This window comes from Bos taurus, chromosome 19 (assembly GCF_002263795.3).
Source record: "Bos taurus isolate L1 Dominette 01449 registration number 42190680 breed Hereford chromosome 19, ARS-UCD2.0, whole genome shotgun sequence".
NCBI classification, from domain to species: domain Eukaryota; kingdom Metazoa; phylum Chordata; class Mammalia; order Artiodactyla; family Bovidae; genus Bos; species Bos taurus.
The window spans coordinates 45,769,768-45,791,728 of NC_037346.1; the positions used below are offsets into that span (position 1 = coordinate 45,769,768).

At 45.9% G+C, this 21,961-nt stretch overlaps 1 protein-coding gene and 1 long non-coding RNA gene across 2 annotated transcripts in view; one reads left to right on the top strand and one right to left on the bottom strand.

Annotated features, from left to right (window-relative positions):
* Positions 1-10,623: 10,623 nt before the first annotated feature.
* On the bottom strand, positions 10,624-16,968 carry LOC104975103 (uncharacterized). Its single transcript, XR_813427.4, has 3 exons — positions 13,050-16,968; positions 11,807-11,881; positions 10,624-11,292 (listed from the first exon to the last, which is right to left on the bottom strand). It is a non-coding gene; the product is annotated as an uncharacterized lncRNA (long non-coding RNA).
* Positions 16,969-21,897: 4,929 nt separating this feature from the next.
* Positions 21,898-21,961, top strand: part of CRHR1 (corticotropin releasing hormone receptor 1) — a 51,895-nt gene continuing 51,831 nt past the window's right edge. Inside the window, 1 exon segment of the mRNA NM_174287.1 lies at positions 21,898-21,930. Within this exon segment, the coding sequence (NP_776712.1) occupies positions 21,898-21,930 (33 nt within the window).

Sequence of the window (21,961 nt, forward strand, 5' to 3'; positions counted from 1 at the left end):
CCTCGGGGTATATGCCTAGGAGTGGGATTACTGGGTCATATGGTGGTTTTATTCCTAGTGTTTTAAAGAATCCCCATACCATTCTCCATAGTGGCTGAATCAATTTACATTCCCACCAACAGTGCAAGAGCATTGCCTTTTCTCCACACCGTCTCCAGCATTTATTGTTTGTAGACTTTTTGATGATGGCCATTCTGACCAGTGTGAGGTGATATCTCATTGTAGTTTTGATGTGCTTTTCTCTAATAATGAGCAATGTTGAGCATCTTTTCATGTATTTGTTAGCCATCTGTATGTCTTCGTTGAAGAAATGTCTGTTTAAGTCTTTTTCCCACTTTTTGATTGAGTTGTATGAGCTGCTTGTATATTTTGGAAACTAATCCTTTGTCAGCTGTTTCATGTGTTATTATTTTCTCCCATTCTGAGGGTTGTCTTTTCACCTTGCTTATAGTTTCCTTTGATGTGCAAAAGCTTTTAAGTTTAATCAGGTCCCACTTGTTTACTTTTGCTTTTATTTCCATTACTCTAGGAGGTGGGTCATAGAGGATCTTGCTTTGATTTATGTCATCAAGTGTTCTGCCTATGTTTTCCTCTATGAGTTTTATGGTTTCTGGTCTTACATTTAGGTTTTTAATCCATTTTGAGTTTATCTTTGTGTATAGTGTTAGGAAGTGTTCTAATTTCATTCTTTTACATGTAGCTGTCCCGTTTTCCCAGAACCATTTATTGAAGAGTCAGTCTTTGCTGCATTGTATATTCTTTCTTCCTTTGTCAAAAATGAGGTACCCATAGGTGCATGGGTTTATTCCTTGGCTTTCTATCTTGTTACATTGGTGTATATTTCTGTTTTTGTGCTAGAACCATACTGTCTTGCTGACTGTAGCTTTGTAGTACAATCTGAAGTCAGGAAGGTTGATTCCTCTAGCTCCATTCTTCTTTCTCAGGACTGCTTTGGCTATTCTGGGTCTTTTGTGTTTCCATATGAATTGTGAACTTTTTTTTTCTAGTTCTGTGAAAAATGTCATTGGTAATTTGATAGGGATCGCATTGAATCTGTAGATTGCATTTGGTAATATAGTCATTTTCACAATATTGATTCTTCTACCCAAGAACATAGAATATCTCTCTATCTGTTTATGTAGCCTTTGATTTCTTTCATTAGTGTCTTATAATTTTCTGTATACAGTTCTTTTGTCTCCATAGATAAGTTTATTCCTAGATATTTAATTCTGTTTGTTGCAATGGTGAATGGGATTGATTCCTTAATTTCTCTTTCTGATTTTTCATTGTTAGTATATAGAAATGCAAGTGATTTCTGTGTGTTGATTTTGTATCCTGTAACTTTGCTGAATTCACTGATTAGCTCTAGTAATTTTCCGATACTATCTTTAGGGTTTTCTATGTACAGTATCATGTTATCTGCAAACTGTGAGAGCTTTACTTCTTTTCTGATCTGGATTCCTTTTATTTCTTTTTCTTCTCTGATTGCTGTAGCTAGGACTTCCAGAATTATGTTGAATAATAGTGGTGAAAGTGGATACCCTTGTCTTGTTCCTGATCTTAGGGGGAATGTTTTCAGTTTTTCACCATTAAGAATAATGTTTACTGTAGGCTTATCATATATGGCCTTTACTATGTGAGGTAGGTTCCTTCTATGTGCATTTTTTGAAGAGTTGTAATCATAAATGGGTGCTGAATTTTGTCAAAGGCTTTTTCTGCATCTATTAAGATGATCATATGGTTTTCATCTTTCAACTTGTTAATATAGTGTATCACATTGATTGATTTACATATATTGAAGAATCCTTGCATTCCTGGAATAAACCCAACTTGATCATGGTGTATGAGCTGTTTGATGTGTTGCTGAATTCTGTTCGCTAAAATTTTGTTGAGGATTTTTGCATCTGTGTTCATCAGTGATATTGGCCTGTAGTTTTCTTTTTGTGCATTGTCTTTGTCTGGTTTTGGTATCAGGGTGATGATGGCCTCGTAGAATGAGTTTGGAAGTGTTCCTTCCTCTGCAATTTTTTGAAAGAGTTTTAGAAGGATAGGCACTAGCTCTTCTCTAAATGTTTGATAGAATTCTCCTGTGAAGCCATCTGGTCCTGAGCTTTTGTTTTTTGGGAGATTTTTTTTTTAATCACAGCTCCAATTTCAGTGCTTGTAATTGAGTTATTCATAATTTCTATTTCTTCCTGGCTCAGTTTTGGAAGACTGAACTTTTCTAAGAATCTGTCCATTTCTTTTGGGTTATCCATTTTTTTGCCATATAGTTATTCATAATAGTCTCTTATAATCCTTTGTATTTCTGCATTATCTGTTGTAACCTCTCCTTTTTCATTTCTAATTTTGTTGATTTGATTCTTCTCTCTCTTTTTCTTGATGAGTCTGGCTAAAGGTTTGTCAATTTTGTTTATCTTCTCAAAGAACAAGCTTTTAGTTTTATTAATCTTTACTATTGTTTCTTTCATTTCTTTTTGCTCGGATCTTTATGATTCCTTTCCTTCTACTAATTTTGGGTTTTTTTTTTCCTTCTTTTTCCAATTGTTTTAGGTGTAAAGTTAGGTTGTCTATTCGATGTTTTTCTTGTTTCTTAAGGTAGGATTGTATTGCTATAAACTTCCCTCTTAGAACTGTTTTTCCTGCATCCCATAGGTTTGAGTTTGTTGTGTTTTCACTGTTGTTTCTAGAAATTTTCTGATTTCCCTTTTGATTTCTCCAGTAACCTCTTGGTTATTTAGAAACATGTTGTTTAATCTCCATGTGTTCGTGTCTCTTACAGTTTTTTTTCTTGTAATTGGTATCTAGTCTCATAGCCTTGTGGTCAGAGAAGATGCTTGATACACTTTCAATTTTCTTAAATTTACTGAGGTTTGATTTGTGACCCAAGGTATGGTCTATCATGGAGAATATGCCATGTGCACTTGAGAAGGTGTATTCTTCTGCATTTGGATGGAATGTCCTGAAGATATCAATGAGATCCACCTCATCTAATGTATCAATTAAGACTTGTGCTTCCTTATTAATTTTCTGTTTTGATGACCTGTCAAAACAGATCATCAGGTGTGAGTGGGGTGTTTAAGTCTCCTACTATTATTGGGTTACTGTCAATTTCTCCTTTTATGTCTGTTAGTGTTTGTCTTATGTATTGAGGCTCTCATATGTTGGGTGCATAAATATTTACAGTTGTTATGTCTTCCTCTAACCCAGCTGTGGATGTGACTGGTGATAGAAGCAAGGTCCGATGCTATAAAGAGCAATATTGCATAGGAACCTGGAATGTCAGGTCCATGAATCAAGGCAAATTGGAAGTGGTCAAACAAGAGATGGCAAGAGTGAATGTCAACATTCTAGGAATCAGTGAACTGAAATGGACTGGAATGGGTGAATTTAACTCAGATGACCATTGTATCTACTACTGCGGGCAGGAATCCCTCAGAAGAAATGGAGTGGCCATCATGGTCAACAAAAGAGTCCAAAATGCAGTACTTGGATGCAATCTCAAAAACGACAGAATGATCTCTGTTCGTTTCCAAGGCAAAGCATTCAATATCACAGTAATCCAAGTCTATGCCCCAACCAGTAACGCTGAAGAAGCTGAAGTTGAACGGTTTTATGAAGACCTACAAGACCATTTAGAATTAACACCCAAAAAAGATGTCCTTTTCATTATAGGAGACTGGAATGCAAAAGTAGGAAGTCAAGAAACACCTGGAGTAACAGGCAAATTTGGCCTTGGAATACGGAATGAAACAGGGCAAAGACTAATAGAGTTTTTCCAAGAAAATGCACTGGTCATAACAAACACCCTCTTCCAACAACACAAGGGAAGACTCTATACATGGACATCACCAGGTGGTCAACACTGAAATCAGATTGATTATATTCTTTGCAGCCAAAGATGGAGAAGCTCTATACAGTCAGCAAAAACAAGACCAGGATCTTGAACCATGAACTCCTTATTGCCAAATTCAGACTTAAATTGAAGAAAGTAGGGAAAACCACTAGACCATTCAGGTATGACCTAAATCAAATCCCTTATGATTATACAGTGAAAGTGAGAAATAGATTTAAAGGCCTAGATCTGATAGATAGAGTGCCTGATGAACTATGGAATGAGGTTCGTGACATTGTACAGGAGACAGGGATCAAGACCATTCCCATGGAAAAGAAATGTAAAAAAGCAAAATGGCTGTCTGAGGAGGCCTTACAAATAGCTGTGAAAAGAAGAGAAGCGAAAAGCAAAGGAGAAAAGGAAAGATATAAACATCTGAATGCAGAGTTCCAAAGAATAGCAAGAAGAGATAAGAAAGCCTTCTTCAGCGATCAATGCAAAGAAATAGAGGAAAACAACAGAATGGGAAAGACTAGGGATCTCTTCAAGAAAATCAGAGATACCAAAGGAACATTTCATGCAAAGATGGGCTCAATAAAGGACAAAAATGGTATGGACCTAACAGAAGCTGAAGATATTAAGAAGAGGTGGCAAGAATACACAGAAGAACTGTACAAAAAAGATCTTCACGACCCAGATAATCATGATGGTGTGATCACTGACCTAGAGCCAGACATCCTGGAATGTGAAGTCAAGTGGGCCTTAGAAAGCATCACTACAAACAAAGCTAGTGGAGGTGATGGAATTCCAGTTGAACTATTTCAAATCCTGAAAGATGATGCTGTGAAAGTGCTGCACTCAATATGCCAGCAAATTTGGAAAACTCAGCAGTGGCCACAGGACTGGAAAAGGTCAGTTTTCATTCCAATCCCAAAGAAAGGCAATGCCAAAGAATGCTCAAACTACCGTACAATTGCACTCATCTCACACGCTAGTAAAGTAATGCTTAAAATTCTCCAAGCCAGGCTTCAGCAGCATGTGAACCGTGAACTTCCTGGTGTTCAAGCTGGTTTTAGAAAAGGCAGAGGAACCAGAGATCAAATTGCCAACATCTGCTGGATCATGGAAAAAGCATGAGAGTTCCAGAAAAACATCTCTTTCTGCTTTATTGACTATGCCAAAGCCTTTGACTGTGTGGATCACAATAAACTGTGGAAAATTCTGAAAGAGATGGGAATACCAGACCACCTGATCTGCCTCTTGAGAAATTTGTTATGCGGGTCAGGAAGCAACAGTTAGAACTGGACAAGGAATGACAGACTGGTTCCAAATAGGAAAAGGAGTTCGTCAAGGCTATATATTGTCACCCTGCTTATTTAACTTATATGCAGAGTACATCATGAGAAACGCTGGACTGGAAGAAACACAAGCTGGAATCAAGATTGCCAGGAGAAATATCAATAACCTCAGATATGCAGATGATACCACCCTTATGGCAGAAAGTGAAGAAGAACTAAAAAGCCTCTTGATGAAAGTGAAAGTGGAGAGTGAAAAAGTTGGCTTAAAGTTCAACATTCAGAAAACGAAGATCATGGCATCCGGTCCCATCACTTCATGGGAAATAGATGGGGAAACAGTGGAAACAGTGGCAGACTTTATTTTTCTGGGCTCCAAAATCACTACAGATGGTGACTGCAGCCATGAAATTAAAAGACACTTACTCCTTGGAAGGAAAGTTATGACCAACCTAGATAGCATATTCAAAAGCAGAGACATTACTTTGCCAACAAAGTTCATCTAGTCAAGGCTATGGTTTTTCCTGTGGTCATGTATGGATGTGAGAGTTGGACTGTGAAGAAGGCTGAGCGCTGAAGAATTGATGCTTTTGAACTGTGGTGTTGGAGAAGACTCTTGAGAGTCCCTTGGACTGCAAGGAGATCCAACCAGTCCATTCTGAAGGAGATTAGCCCTGGGATTTCTTTGGAAGGAATGATGCTAAAGCTGAAACTCCAGTACTTTGGCCACCTCATGCGAAGAGTTGACTCATTGGAAAAGACTCTGATGCTGGGAGGGATTGAGGGCAAGAGGAGAAGGGGATGACAGAGGATGAGATGGCTGGATGGCATCACTGACTCGATGGAGGTGAGTCTCAGTGAACTCCGGGAGTTGGTGAAGGATAGGGAGGCCTGGCGTGCTGCGATTCATGGGATCGCAAAGAGTAGTACACGACTGAGCGACTGATCTGATCTGATCTGATGTCTTCCTCTTGGGGTGATCCCTTGATCATTATGTAGTGTCCTTCCTTATCTCTTGTAATCTTCTTTAATGTCTATTTTGTCTGATATGAGGCTTGCTACTCCAGCTTTCTTTTGCTTCCCATTTGCATGGAATTTATTTTTCCATCCTCTCACTTTCAGTCTATATGTGTCTTTAGGTCTGAAGTGGTTTCTTACAGACAGCATATACATGGGTCTTGTTTTGTATCCATTCAGCCAGTCTGTGTCTTTCGGTTGGAGCATTTAATCCATTTTCATTTAAAGTAATTATTGATATATATGTTCCTATTGCCATTTTCTTTATTGTTTGGGGTTGACTTTGTAGATCTTTTTTCTTCTCTTGTATTTCTTGACTACATAAGTCCCTTTAACATTTGTTGTAAAGCTGGTTTGATGGTACTGAATTCTCTTAACTCTTGCTTGACTGAAAAGCTTTTATTTCTCCATCAATTTTGAATAAGATCCTTGCCGGGTACTGTAATCTTGTTTGTAGACTTTTCCCTTTCAATACTTTAAATATATCCTGCAATTCCCTTCTGGCCTGCAGAATTTCTGCTGAAAGATCAGTTGGTAAGCATATGGGGTTTCCCTTGTATGTTACTTGCTGCTTCTGCTTTGCTGCTTTTAACATTCTTTCTTTGTGTTTAGTCTTTGTTAGTTTGATTAATATGTGTCTTGGTGTGTTTCTCCTTGGGTTTATCCTGTATGGGACCCTTTGTGCCTCTTGGACTTGATCGATTATTTCCTTTATCATGTTGGGGAAATTTTCAACTATAATCTCTTCAAAATTTTTCTCAAATCCTTTCTTTTTCTCTTCTTCTTCTGCTGCTGCTGCTGCTAAGTTGCTTCAGTCGTGTCCGACTATGTGCGACCCCATAGACGGCAGCCCAACAGGCTCTGCCATCCCTGGGATTCTCCAGGCAAGAACACTGGGGTCGGTTGCCATTGCCTTCTCCCCTTCTTCTTCTGGGACCCCTATAATTCGAATGTTGGTGCATTTGATATTGTCCCAGAGGTCTCTGAGACTATCCTCAGTTCTTTTCATTCTTTTTACTTTATTCTGCTCTTCAGAAGTTATTTCCACCATTTTATCTTCCAGGTCACTGATTTGTTCTTCTGCTTCAGATATTCTGCTATTGATTCCTTCTAGAGTATTTTTAATTTCAGTAATTGTGTTGTTTGTCTCTATATGTTTATTCTTTAATTCTTCTAGGTCTTTGTTAATTGATTCTTACATTTTCTCCATTTTGTTTTCAAGGTTTTTGAACATCTTTACTATCATTATTCTGAATTCTTTTTCAGGTAGTTTGCCTATTTCTTCTTCATTTATTTGGACTTCTGTGTTTCTAGTTTGCTCCTTCATTTGTGTAGTATTTCTCTGCCTTTTCATTATTTTTTTTTTAAACTTACTGTGTTTGAGGTCTCCTTTTCCCAGGCTTTAAGGTCGAATTCTTTCTTCCTTTTGGTTTCTGCCCTCCTAAGTCTGGTCCAGTGGTTTGTGTAAGTTTCTTATAGGATGAGATTTGTGCTGAATTTTTGTTTGTTTGTTTTTCCTCTTATGTCAAGGCTGAGTGAGGTGGTAATCCTGTCTGCTGATGATTGGGTTTGTATTTTTATTTTGTTTGTTGTTTAGATGAGGCATTCTGCACAGGGTGCTACTGGTAGTTGGGTGATGCCGGGTTTTGTATCAAGTGGTTTCCTTTGTGTGAGTTCTCACTATTTGGTACTCCCTAGGGTTAGTTCTCTGGTAGTCTAGGGTCTTGGAGTCAGTGCTCCCACTCCAAAGGCTCAGGGCTTGATCTTGCATCACCGAATCCAGCAGATTTTCTAGACTTTCCGCAGCCTCCTCTCTTGGTCTCTCCCTCATTTTTGAAAGAACAAATTTCACAATCTCTTTTGTGAACCCTTCTGTGCCCCATGGTGATCCTTCATGTTCCTCTTTTAACTGCATTTGGAACCATGTAAGCCAGAAGAGCCTTAGGGAGCATATACATTAGTGTTTGCCAAAATACTTCGATGTGACCTATTATAAGAAAACCACTCTGTATTATGACCCAACACACACACATGCATGCACACACTCAACATACGTTGTGTATATATGCACACAATGCATGCATATATATATTCAACTATCAGATCAGATCAGATCAGTCGCTCAGTCATTTCCGACTCTTTGCGACCCCATGAATTGCAGCACGCCAGGCCTCCCTGTCCAACACCAACTCCCGGACTTCACTGAGACTCACGTCCATCAAGTCAGTGATGCCATCCAGCCATCTCATCCTCTGTCGTCCCCTTCTCCTCCTACCCCCAATCCCTCCCAGCATCAGAGTCTTTTCCAATGAGTCAACTCTTCACATGAGGTGGCCAAAGTACTGGAGTTTTAGCTTTAGCATCATTCCTTCCAAAGAAATCCCAAGGCTGATCTCCTTCAGAATGGACTGGTTGGATCTCCTTGCAGTCCAAGGGACTCTCAAGAGTCTTCTCCAACACCACAGTTCAAAAGCATCAACTATAGAGACATGTAAACACACATGGATACAAAATACACACATGTACATATGACCAGTTCTTTATGCAATACTTACCTCTACTGTGTGTATCACTCTGATTCTAATATAGTTGTTGCTCCCTTTTTTTTTTTTTTTGAATGCTGGTTCTGTCTCACTAAATTTATTTCACCATCTTATAAAGGATCACAAAACTACAATTTGGAAGGTGCCAAGGTAATTCAACTCTTTGTTTTACAAATAGAATTACCAAGGTCCAGAGAGAGAGAAAGGGACTATTTCAAGGTCACAAAGCTGGCTGGCCGCATGACCCAAACCAGACTGCAGTTGTGTTGGCTTCCTAGGGGTGACCTCTCCTCTCACATGCATTGCAGCTGCTCCTGCAAGATTATAAATCCACGAGGAAGAGGGTGGTGTCCCCAGTCCCGCCACCCCCTCCCCCAGTGAAGGTCTCGTTCATAGCAGGTGCCCAGTGAAAGGCTGCATGGAATAATGATGAAAAAGTGTTTGGGAAGTCAATGACGGCCGTGCTGGAGCGAGGGGTTGTTAAATGCAGCAGCCTCGGCCGGGAGACCAGGTCAGCTTGAGCTCATTAATGGCGCAGGGCTTTTCCAGGGTTTTGCCATGCTGAAATCGCTAGGGTGCAGAAATTCCGCTGCCAAATTGGGATGGGGGCGGTTGAGGTGGGGGCAGTGGAGAGAGGAGAGGAGGGTGGAAGAGGGGAGGAGCCCTTGGGGAGGGGAAGTTGGAGGGATGGTGGGCAGGGGCTGCAGTGGGTGGGGGCTGGGTGTTGGGTATGCGGCTTATGGAAATCTGAACAAGCTCCAGAGAGAAAAGAACTCGGTCTCCTTCTGCCTCGTCTCCTCTTGTCATTCTGGGAGAAGTGGCTCAGCTTGGGGGGTTAGGGCGGGGAGTTCTGAGAGGAGTGGCAAAGAGGTGCAAAGGAAGAGAGAAGAGCAGGCAAAGACGCAGAAATAAGCAATTTGGAGGCTTTCAGAGGCGACGCTGCTCAAGGGTGGCCTGGAGCCACTTGAGGCTTCCCACCTCACCACCCCCCCCTACACTGCTACCCCCACTCCACCACCACCACGACCCCACCGAGCTCAGCCACCCTGGAAACAGAGGGGCCAGTGTCTCATCCACTCACGAGAACGCCCCCCGCCCCCTTCCCAAGGCCCTGGGCCTTGTGGGAAATTAGAACCGGGGGCTGGACAGCCTGGGAAAGAGGACACTTTCATTGACCAGATGAGCCACACGCTGGCCTGAGATAGACTTGCAGTTTCTAAGCACAGTGTCCTCGGGTGTCATCTGGACCCATCTCCTATATTCCTGCACTCCAGCACAGGTGCAGGACATAGAAAAGGAGACAAGAAGGGTGACCTGGCAGAAGGGACCTGGCCACTGGTTTATTCATTTGACAAATACCTATTGAGCCCCTGCTGTGTTCTCGGCTCAGGGATAGGAGCACCGGAGTGGACTTGTGAACAGGCATAGAACTGAGGGTGGAGCAGGGAAAGCAGACTGTGGACAGGGGTGTTTTGAGTGCCCAGAGGAAGCCCAAAGAGCTAGCCTAGGGTACTGGTGAGGGGTTCCTAGAGCTAGTACGGTTTAAAGTAAAATTTCCAAGGAGTCCAGGTGAGGAGCTGAGGTGTGATGGTTGGTGCGGGGAGTGCTGTGTCTGAGGTTTGGTGGGGTCTCCTCAGCCCTGTGTCTCAGTCTCAACTTTGCACCATTGGGAACTTTGTTATTTCAGTTGCCTCCAATGGAAGAGAGCTCAGTGGGGCTGACTCACAATAAACAAACCTCCCAGAGACTGAGTCATACATCAAAATGCCAATTTGTTTTTCTGTAAGGGAAGTATATTTGGCAAACTAAGCCTCACTGGCAGCCTGCTTTAGGACCAGAGACCCAGAGTCTGAGTCTCAGTGCCACATCATACCAACTAAGGAACTTGGGCAAACCTTTAATCCTCTATGAGTATTGGTTTCCTCATCTAAAAACAGGAATAGTCATGGCTGCTTGGAGTTGTGGTGAGGATTAAGTGAGCTATTGCATGTAAAAGAGCCTCGTTTCTCTGTTTTTGTTGTTCAGTCACTAAGTTGTGTCCAACTCTTTGTGACCCCATGGACTGCAGAACGCCAGGCTTCCCTACCCTTCACCATCTCCCAGAGTTTGCTCAAACTTATGTCCATTGAATCAGTGATGCCATCCAACCGTCCAACCATTTCATTTCTCTGTGAGAATATTTATACGTGGGTTAATGCTTTGTTTTTGTCTATCTTATTTATTTATTTGGGGGCTTAGTTGGGCACACAGGATCTTCATTACATCTTGCAGAATCTTTTGCTGAGGCACACAGACTCTCTATTTGTGGTGCGCAGGCTTCGATAGTTGCTGCACACAGGCTTACCTGTCCCTTGGCATGCGGGATCTTAGTTCCCCAACCAGGAATCAAACCCATGTCCCATGCATTGCAAGGCAGATTCTTAACCATCAGTCCACCACGGAAGTCCCAGATTAGTGATTTCTTACATTTGTATTTATCTTTTAATAGATGGTAAACGCGCATAGTACAAAAGTCCAAAGGCACCGAAGAATTTTAAATCAACAATGAGTCGTCTTCTTTCTCCCCACCTTTGCCTCAATTCTCACCGACTCAGTTCCCCTCCTAGGAAGCAAAATAAAAATTATCATGAATTCAAACTTTTTAAGTCATAAAAAAAATCATGACTTTTAAAAAGTTTCTTTTAAAAAAGCTTTTGTTATAAAAGCAACTTGTGGATTTAAAAATAATCCAGAGAGAACACAAGGAAATATAATGAATACTTTTATTTTCTCCCAAGCTGCCCAAGCTTGGGTGGCTTGGGCAGCTTGGGAGTAAAATGAGTCTCCTGCATTGGCAGGCAGATGCTTTACTACTCTGCCACCTGGGAAGCCCGTGTTTCTTTAAAGAATAACAATTACTGCTGGTTCCCGAAGCACCTGTCAAGGGATGGTTTTCTTAGGAGAGGTTACAAATGAGAATGCGCAGGATTAATCAGGGAGTGGGCAGAGGCGGTGGGAAGTTCCCAGGGGACATTTCTATCAACTTAGGACCATGGAATGAATTGCCTTCCTCCATTCCAGGGATATTTATCATCCATCCACCCACCCACCCACCCATCCATCCATCCAACACTTACCGACTGGGCCCTCTGTTAAGTGCTGTGGGGAATACAAGGATGAGTGAGTGAAGCATACTCTCTCTCTTGTATCATCTATCAGTGGGACAAAAGACACAGATCCATGGATTTATGCAAGCCTCAAAGGGACAGGAAAGGTCCCCTGTCATACCACCCACCTGCTGCTACTACCCTTTCACAGCCAAGGAAACTAAGATCCAGAGAGGAAATGTGACTTGCCCCAAATCACACAGCAAGGGAACGGCTGGGCCAGGGCTAGGAGGCAAGTCTGGGGACACAACCCTAAGATAAGATGGCAACTGATGGAGGAGAGAAGTGGGCCTGGAGTGCTATGGCCACCAAGAGGAGAATCCAGCCATCCTAGAGAGGGCCAGAGCACTCCAGGAAGCCGGCAGAGAGAGCTTGAGGAAAAGTGCCAAGGTAGGGAGATTGGCAGTGTCCAGGATTCATTCTGGTTTCCTCCAGATATTTACCAGGGAGAATCCAGAGCCAGGTGGGAAGGTAGGTTGGGCAGGAGTTTCCTGTCCAGTCAGAGGGGCTCATCCTTGGGAATCCAGCAGCCATGGGCCCAGACACCCAGGACACTCCTGGAGTTGTGCCATGCACAGCTCTTTTCCTCAGCACAGCTGGAGAGGGATGGGCCAAGCCTGGCCTTGTGGCTCTTTGTCCTGGACCCCTCCACCTCCTTCCCTCCCCTGCCCTATAACAACATCCTTCTACCGAGGTTTGGGGGGACCCCCCAGGTCTGCTCCTGACACTTCCACCAGCCACAGCTCTAATTAGATGCCCCCCCACTGGGGTCTCTGCTCCTTTGTTTTGGGTTGTCTCACATCCCTTCACCCTTTTCCCTTTCCTCAGTCCAGTCAGGCGCCCTGGGGAGGCCTTGACATCCCTCCAGTTCACTAGGGTTACATGCAGAAAAAGGCTCATTGTGCAATCACATTTGCAAAGTCAGCTTCTGAGCAGCCTGCATCGATCAAGGTCTTAGCCGGGAAATGAATGGCCCACCCGAATCTGGATAAGTGAGAAGGATTATTAAAGGAACTGTTTACAAAAATTTGCACAGAGTGGGGAAGCCATAGGATTTCTTGTAGTTAACCGTGGATGAAGGTTACCAGAACCCTGAAGGAGAGTCATAGAGAGAGGCTGCCAGGAGAGCCACGTGGACCCTCAGTCAAGGGACATACTCAGCCCACAGATACCCCACAGGGAGAAAGCTGGTGGGCTAAATATCCCAACTCACCCGCCTCCTTTCCTTTGATCTTCAGCCGGGGCTTCCTATTGGCCAAATCCAACAGGAAGTGGGAGGGTGAGGAAGCCCATTCCTGCAGTTCACACTAGTCAGCCCTGGACTGCTCTGCAGGGAGGGAAAAGTGTGGGGTGTGGGGTTTGGAGGAGCAAACAGGAGATCCCTTGTGCAGCCGCCCTGGCCTCATTCATCTCTGACCTTCCTTCATGCCCTCCCGAGTCCTCCCAGGCTCTGTTTCCTGTGACAGGATCTCCTACCTGTCTCACAGGTAATTTCTCTTTCTTCCCTCCTCTGCTTCATGACTCAGGAGCCCTCTGTTCTCCTTTCCTGTGTGGCCTGATGATTATAGTTGCTGTTGTTCTTCTTTAGTTGCTAAGTCATGTCCAGCTCTAAGCAACCCCATGGACTGTAGCCTGCCAGTCTCCTCTGTCTATGGGATTTCCCAGGCAAGAGTCCTAGAGTGGGTTGCCATCTCCTTCTCCAGGCGATCTTCCCCACCCAGGGATCAAACCCGCATCTCCTGCATTGCAGATGGATTCTTTACCACTGAGCCACCAGGGAAGCGGCATGCTTGTGGTATCCAATAATTCCAGCCTTTATCACCCCTTCCCCTGACCACATCGGGATAGAACGGTCTGGCCAGTCTCAGGCCAGTCCTCTCACACAGTAGGGCCTTAGGAAGGAGCAAGTGTGAGGCCTTCTTCTGGAATGAGCTGCTGCCATGTGTCCGGTGGGCTGCGCTCTGGTTAGCACTTCTCCGGCTCAGGCATGCCTGGAGGTGCTGGCTGGCATCCAGCTGAACCACTGGGGCTTGGCCAGATGGCAGCCGGCAAAGCTGAGGCTGGCTCAGAGCCACAGGCCTGGCTTTGGAAATCCGGCAATGCGTGGCCCACGGAGGCTGCATGCCCACGAGCACCTTGGGGGATGGATGGTACAGCCCTGCCCCTATCTGGGCTGTGGCTCACTAAACCTAGGCTTCAGGTTCCCCCTTGTATCTTGCAGGGGCTGTGGGGCATCAATACAGAGCAAAGGAGGCCAAGAGGCAGGAGACTGGGCTCTGTCCAGCCCTGTCCTAACATAGCTTGTCTTAGAAAAATTGCTTCTTCTTCTGGGTGGAATCGTTTTCCCAAAGTGAAATCCTTTCCCCAGTATAAAACTGGTTCAAGCAAAAGTGAAGTCTCAGAGCCCCCTATCCAGTCTCCTTATCACCAGCTTCTCCCCCAACCCCATTTCAAGCATCAGTCCTTGGGGCAACTTTTTAGAATCTTGGGAGTTGCACAGAAAATTGTTTGGAATCTCTGGCCCATACAGTCCCTAAGAGGTCTCAGGCAGCTCTCACATGCTATGAATACAGAAAAATAGACAAAATTGTTACCATATCCTGCCATGTGCCCATCACCCAGATTCAACAATTAACAACTCATGGCCAGTCTTGTTTCATCACTATCCTCATCCACTTCCTCCTTTCCTGTTCAGTTCAGTCATTCAGTCATGTCCGACTCTTTGTGACCCCATGAATTGCAGCATGCCAGGCCTCCCGTCCATCACCAACTCCCAGAGTTCACCCAAACTCATGTGCATTGAGTCGGTGATGCCATCTAGCCATCTCATCCTCTGTCGTCCCCTTCCCCTCCTGCCCCCAATCCCTCCCAGCATCAGGGTCTTTTCCAGTGAGTCAACTCTTCGCATGAGGTGGCCAAAGTATTGGAGTTTCAGCCTCAGCATCAGTCCTTCCAATGAACACCCAAGACTGGTCTCCTTTAGGATGGACTGGTTGGATCTCCTTGCAGTCCAAGGGACTCTCAAGAGTCTTCTCCAACACCACAGTTCAAAAGCACCAATTCTTCGCCGCTCAGCTGTCTTCATAGTCCAACTCTCACATCCTTACATGACCACTGGAAAAACCATAGCCTTGACTAGATGGACCTTTGTTGGCAAAGTAATATCTCTGCTTTTTAATATGCTATCTAGGTTGGTCATAACTTTCCTTCCAAGGAGTAAGCGTTTTTAAATTTCATGGCTGCAATAACCACCTGCAGTGGTTTTGGAGCCCCCAAAAATAAAGTCTGACAGTGTTTCCATTGTTTCCCCATCTCTGAAGTGATAGGACCAGATGCCATGATCTTAGTTTTCTGAATGTTGAGCTTGAAGCCAACTTTTTCACTCTCCTCTTTCACTTTCATCAAGAGGCTCTTTAGTTCCTCTTCACTTTCTGCCATAAGGGTGGTGTCATCTGTATATGAGGTTTTTGACATTTCTCCTGGCATTCTTGATTCCAGCCTGTGCTTATTCCAGCCCAGTGTTTCTCATGATGTATTTTCATATCACTTCAAAGCAAATCCCAGACATCATGTCATTTCCCCTGTAAATATTTCAGTTTGTATCTCTAAAAGATTAGGATTCATTTTAAGTATATAACCACAGTGCCATTATCACACTTTAAAATATCTCATCAGAATTCATATTTCCAATTGTTTATTAGGATGTTTGTTTGTTTACAGTTTGTTAGAATCAGGGTCCACATGAGGTTCACATATTGCAGTTGATTGAGAAGCCGTTTTGTCTCGTTCTATGAATTGTAAGTGGCCAGTGAAGGTCAGGGTGGCCAGATTTTATGTGCTTCTCTGGAGACAGTGAAGGTATTCCCAGGAACCCTGAGGGAGAATCTCTTCTGACCTGAACCTCTAAGGGAAAAGGCCAGACTGGGGCTCAGTTCTGTGGCTTCCCACCAAGAAGCTGTAACTGTCTGTCTGTGAGAGGAGGGGGAATGGTAAGGTCAAACTCCAGAAGAGCGGGTGCCTCACTGGTGATGAGAAGGACCCAGAAGAGGATGGATGCTACAGAGGCCCTGGATGCAGGAGTCTGGGGTCTAATCCACTGGTAAAACTGACCATTAACTGAAAACACTTCCTTTGGTATCTGCTGGAACACAGGACTTTGCTGGAGGCTGAGATGGCTGAGATGAACGGGGAAGCTGTCTGCCCTCCAGGAGCTCAGAGCTCTTCAGCGGACAGATGGGCACATTGTATATTTAACGTCTAGACTTCAATTAGTGATCTGTAAAATGGAAATAATACCACCTTACTTATTAGACCAGCAGGTTTCTATGAGAACTCTCCTAGGTATAAATGGGATTTTATGAATAGGAAAAAAGGGACAAACTATACCTAACCCTAACCCCTAACCCCTAACCCTAACCCTGACCCTAACCCCTAATTAGGGGAGGCAGAGGAGAAGGAGGGCTGGCTGCCAACGTGGTGAAGGGATGAGGAATATTCACAAAGACCCCAGAGTCCTCAAATCCTGGGTTTACTAATTACCAGCCAGGTGGCCTTGAGCAGGATGTCTCCACCATTGGTTTCACCCCAGTGCCTTCCTTGGGGCCTCAGTGTTTTGGAAATGATGGAATTCAGGAAGTATAGAGTAGGAAACTTGTCCTCCGATGATTTTCAGACAGAGTCAAATGTCTGGATTTGGAGTGTAGCCCTGTGGAAAGCCTGGTTTCTGCTGTCCATGGTACCAAACTCTTGTCTAGGCTTCACTGCTTCGATCTTAGGACTGTGGCTGTGTTGAATGAGGCATTTCTGTGCTGTGGAGGCTGTCTTGAACTTTGCAGGATGTTTAGTGGTATATTTGGCCTCTACCCACCAAATGTCAGCAACATTCCCAGTTGTGACAACCAGAAATGTCTCCAGACTTTGCTAAATGTCCTCTGGGAGGCAGGAGCCCTCCTAGCTGAGAACCACTGGTCTAGGCTAGAGGGATGATATTCCTCTGTAAAGATATGCGAGTATGTGCCCTTCCTTTTGACTCTGCACTTATGACTGGCACCTCTGATCTGTTTCCACTTCCAGAATGTTCCCAGGGTGTCAACCCTTCTTACTGCAGTGCACCTTAAAAAAAAAAAAAAAAAAAAAAACTTCTCTTAAAAATAAACAACTTCAATGGCCCTCTTGGCCACACTTAATACATGCAAAAATATGGTAATGGTGTCCACGGTAAGCACATTTGCCCTTGGTTGATATAAACTCAGTGTCAGGAGGAGGAGTAGGCAGGTCACCTGAGGAGCCTCTTTGACCCAGCGCCCCACCTGGCAGACAGTGTCTGCTGTCACTGTTAAGCTCTGTCATGTAGCTTGCCTCTGTTTTTCCATCCACTTGGAAAACAAAAAGGGAAAGACTTGTCTTAGAGCATTGTTTTCCTGGAGCCAGGGCCTCCTCTAGGTGATATCACAGCTCCCTGAAGGAATAGGCTCAAGTCAACTGCTCCGTGGAGTGGAAGCTGGGGACACGGGATGGAATCCTGTCATGTGACCCCGGCCAAGCTATCAACTTCTGAGCTCAGATAAGGATTAAATGAGAAAGTGTTTGTAAAAGAGCTACGTGGCACAAACTGCCCCACAAATCTTCATTAGTATTGTTATTATCTGTTGTTCTAAATGAGAGAATAAATAATATCACCCAGTCATTGTACCCCCATCCCTTGAGTGCTGGCAAGCTACATGGAATTCAACACCTGCCTCTCCATTTTCAGACCCCAGCACAATATCACTTACGTGATAGACCTTCCCCGTTGGCCCTGAGCAGAATTCATATTTCTCCCTCTATGCCCATGATGCCTGGTCTATTATTGACCTAAATTCACTAGGTTTTAATTATTCATCAAAGCAGCTTGTCTCCCCTTCCAGTCTGAACATCTTAAGGGCTATGGCCCTGTTATATTCATCTTTATTAGCTTTGGCATCTAATGGCAACTGGGATATAGTTGCTGCTCATTAAATGTTTGTTGAATGAATGCACAGATTGATTGAGTAATTAACACCATGTCCCCCGATGTTCACGCAATTTTATAAGCTGCTCCCTCCATGAGGCCACATTCCTGACCTCATACTTCAGAAGCATTCTAGCGCTATCCAAGCATGATCTGCCTGCAAACTATTTGTCGCCAGTCATGACAAGGTAGGTGTAGAAATTGAGAGTAAGCATGTAAAAAATTTTAAGCAATTTGATAGAGTAGTTTTATGTCTATTGGATCTAATAATTTTTTTAATTGGGCTTTTCCTTTCTATTTATTTTTTTTCTTATTTTTGTAAGTCATGAGATCAGAAATTATAATAGATTACAGTTACTGAATTCTTATTATGTTCTGAATATTGGGTTTGTATGTCTTTCTCATTGCTTCCTTTTTCTAATAATTCAATTCCTACTATATTTTGCAATTGTATCATTCTGCAACAGATTAGAAATTTAAAATTCAAGAACTGGTTTTTCATCACAAGTGTTCTGAGACATACAGCTCCAGACCATGGACCACACTGGTTAAGCCAACGGCAGAGGAGGGCTTGCTCAGTCCCCTTTCACTGGGTCCCTCCCGTCGCTACCTGTTCTCATATCTGTCTCTCCTACTGTTTGGAAGGACATGGCATTGTCTTTTATTTCTGTTTGGATTCCTCATATTTCTCTTGTCTTCCAAAACTGGCTGGTTCAATGAATGAAAGCTGATTCCGGTCTGGGGTCAGACAGGAAGAAGAGAGGACAAGGGAGGGGTCCAAAGAGAGTTTGGGAAAGGTCTGTCTGGGAAGGAGATGCTAGAATGGAGCAAAAAGCAGTCCTGAGGAGGATTGAAAAGGCTGCTAAGGAGACCAGCCTGAGCCATTAGGCTGATTGGCTGAAGCAGCTGGGATTGAGGAGGGGAAGGGCAGAAAGGGCCCTTGAAAGTGGGAGGAGGCAATCTCAGGACAAATAAAAAGGGATATAGAACCCTTTTACAGAAGGAGTATTAAACCTGAGGCTGTCATAACCCCTCTGAGGTGGTCAAAACTATAAATAAGTAGGTCGTGGAGAGATTCAGAAGGCCCTCTCTTCCCACTCAGGGGTGGGGTCAGTGTGGAGGTTAAGTCAGTGAAACCAACACAGTCAACTGGAGGGGAAGGGGCAGGGGGATGAAACGTGCTCTCTGTGGTTTCCCCTTTAGAGAGAGAAGGTCTGGATCCCAGGCCAAAAAAAAAAGGCCGGAAGAGCAAGACTTGATTACAGCCTGATCGATGGCATTAGCATATTTAAAGATCATGTCAAGGAGAGGACAGAAGGGGCTCGGAAAGGCGAAATGGTGTTTATTAAGCACAGAGAAACAGAATCTGGAAATCTAGAGCTGTCTGGTCCTTGGACAGTCAGCTCCAAGGTCAAGCAAGGCTGGGGAGCAAGGGCTCTGCAGGCCTGGGCACACCTCCCTTAGGACCTGCCAGCTTCCTCTCCTCTGATTCCACAGTCCATCGCTGCTGTGACCATCTCATCAAGAATTCGACTTTCCACAAAGAGCTGCCTAGGGGGAGGGACCTCGCTGGCCATGCATTTGAGCATCTGGTCCACTCGATGATGATGATCATGGTGGTGGTGATGGTGGTGATGACAGCTAACCTTCACTAAGCCAGGCATCATTCCTCCTATGAGGGAGGTATTCCTAGCTCCATTATAGAGATGAGATACTTGAGGCAGTATTAGATAAGTTTCCAGGTTCATACAGCTTGTAAGCAGAAGAGGCAAGACTCAAACTCAGGCTGACTCCAGAATCTAGTGTGTGCATGCATCGAAGTCACTTCAGTCTTATCCCACTCTTTTCGACCCTATGGACTGTAGCCCGCCAGGCTCCTCTGTCCATGGGATTCTCCAGGAAAGAATACTGGACTACCTTGCATTTCATTTTTGTTGAAAACAATAAATTGGCAACCTAGTTGGTACATCCATCTCTTTGGGATTGGTTGGGGTGAGTCTGTGTCAAGCTCAGCATGACCAGCTCCAATGGCTCAGATGGTAAAGAATCTGCCTGCCAGTGCAGGAGACCCTGGTTCAGTCCTTGGGTCAGGAAGATCCCCTGGAGAAGGAAATGACAACCCACTCCAGTATTCTTGCCTGGAGAATTCCATGGACAGAGGAACCTGGCAGGCTACAGTCCATGGGGTCACAAAGAGTCAGACACAATTGAGCAACTAAGCACACACACAACCAACTGGGTGTTTTCAAGACTCGGGACCACGAGCTTCATTTAGAAAGTGCCACCCAGTGTAGCTAAGCTAGTGTGACCAGTTGGTTTCCTGGGCACTGCCCCTCCTCACTTCAGAGCCCCAGACCCATCAAGTCCCAGCCCTGGGGACACTTTGAACTGGAAATCAGGAGGCTAAGAACTAGGCTTACTAGCTATGTGACAGGTAGTGGACAGGCCACTACCCGTCTATGCGCCTCAGCTTCCTCACAAGGCATCTTACAATAACTCCCAGTCTAAATGAAGAAGCAGTTGGACCCATGAATGTGCTGAGAAGTGGGTGGAAGGAAGGAGGCGGGTGGGCGCGGCAGTGCACAGAATCTCCAGGGAGGTTAGATTCTGAGTTGGGTTGCCAAGTCAGCGGACCACCATTCTGGGAGTGTGGTCCACCCTGGGTGCTCAGGCTTCCTGGTGAGGGGTTGCTCCTGGTGCTGCAGGAGGATCTGCGGGGTAGTTACATTTTTTTACCCGCCTTTCGGCTCTAGTGGAAGGAAGGAAGACATCGAAGTTAAAAGTTCTGTCCATCTGGAAGAGCTGGAGGGGAAAGTCTTAAGGGGCTGGAGAAGTCGGGAGCTGCTTCCCAATGCTGGGGGCGGGATGGGGAGCTAGGGAGCCAAGGTGGATGGAGGCCAGGAGATCTGGCGGGGCGGCTGACCCTACCCTGAGCGCTCGGCCGAGAGGGGGCGCTGTGGCCTACTCCTCGCCCAGTCCATTGGATTCCCAGCCACTATCCCCTCTGTAGCGCAATGCGCGCTCGACACTCCCCCTCCTCCGTGGTCAGAGGGCAGCTAGTCCAGACCGGCACCGCCATCTCGCCTGCTCTTGGGGTTCCTAGGTTCACCTCCTTGGCGGGACCAAACTGGGCAGGCGCTTAGTTAGTAGAATGAATTTACGAACGAATGAATGAATGAGAAGGGTTCCTCCCTCAGAGCTGTCACACCTCAGCGCGCTCCTGGCGTGTCAGTGCCAAAGGCGCGGGGATCTGGCCCTCGCCCCGCTGAGGTGGGGGCGGCGGGGACTTTCTCCCCGCCCCGCGGCAGGGAGAGAACTGCCCGAACGCAGCGCCCAGCTTCACCCGGCTTCCGCGGCGGCACTGCTCAGTCCGGGCTGCCCTATTCCCCAGCCTCCAATAGCTTCTCTCTTATAGATTCACCTGAGCCCCCCAGGACCCCCTCGGACTCTCCTGGACTCCTCGGGCCCCAACCTGAAATCCGGCGGAAGGAGGGAAGCTGCCTCCTCTCCCACACCACCCCCCCACCCCCCGCCCCAGCTTCTCCCCAGGCTGCGGCGGCCGCCAGCGCTGCCAGTGCACCCCGCCGATTGCCGCAAACCCGGCTCGAGGAAAGGGGGTCAGCGCCGTTAGGGCGCGGGGAGCCGCCCCCCGGAACGAGCCGGGGCAGAGGAGGCGGGGCGGGGGAGGGAGCGGAGGGGCGAGGCGCTGAGGAGGGAGCGGAGGGGAGGGCAGAGGAAAGGAGGGGAAGGGACGCCCAGGCGAGGGGGCGGGGAGCCGCGGCGAGTATCCGCGCAGACTGAGGGGGAGACGGCGGGGGCGAGGCGGGCTCGCGGCGGGCGAGAGGCGGCCGCGGGCCGGGCTGAGTCAGGAAGCGGCGGCTGGACTTGCCCGGGAAGGGGAGAGCGAGAGCCCTCCGGGCCGGGCTGCGGAGCCGGAGAGCGCGGAACCGGGCACCTCCGCCACCGGCGGCGACACAGAAGCTCGGCGCCCACCCCGCGCAGCCCGAGCCCGCCCCCGCCGGGATGTCCCGGGGACCCAGGCATCCAGCACGGTGACCGAGCGAGCCCGAGGATGGGACGGTGCCCGCAGCTCCGGCTTGTCAAGGTAAGAGCGAGCCAGTCAGCCCTCGAGCACC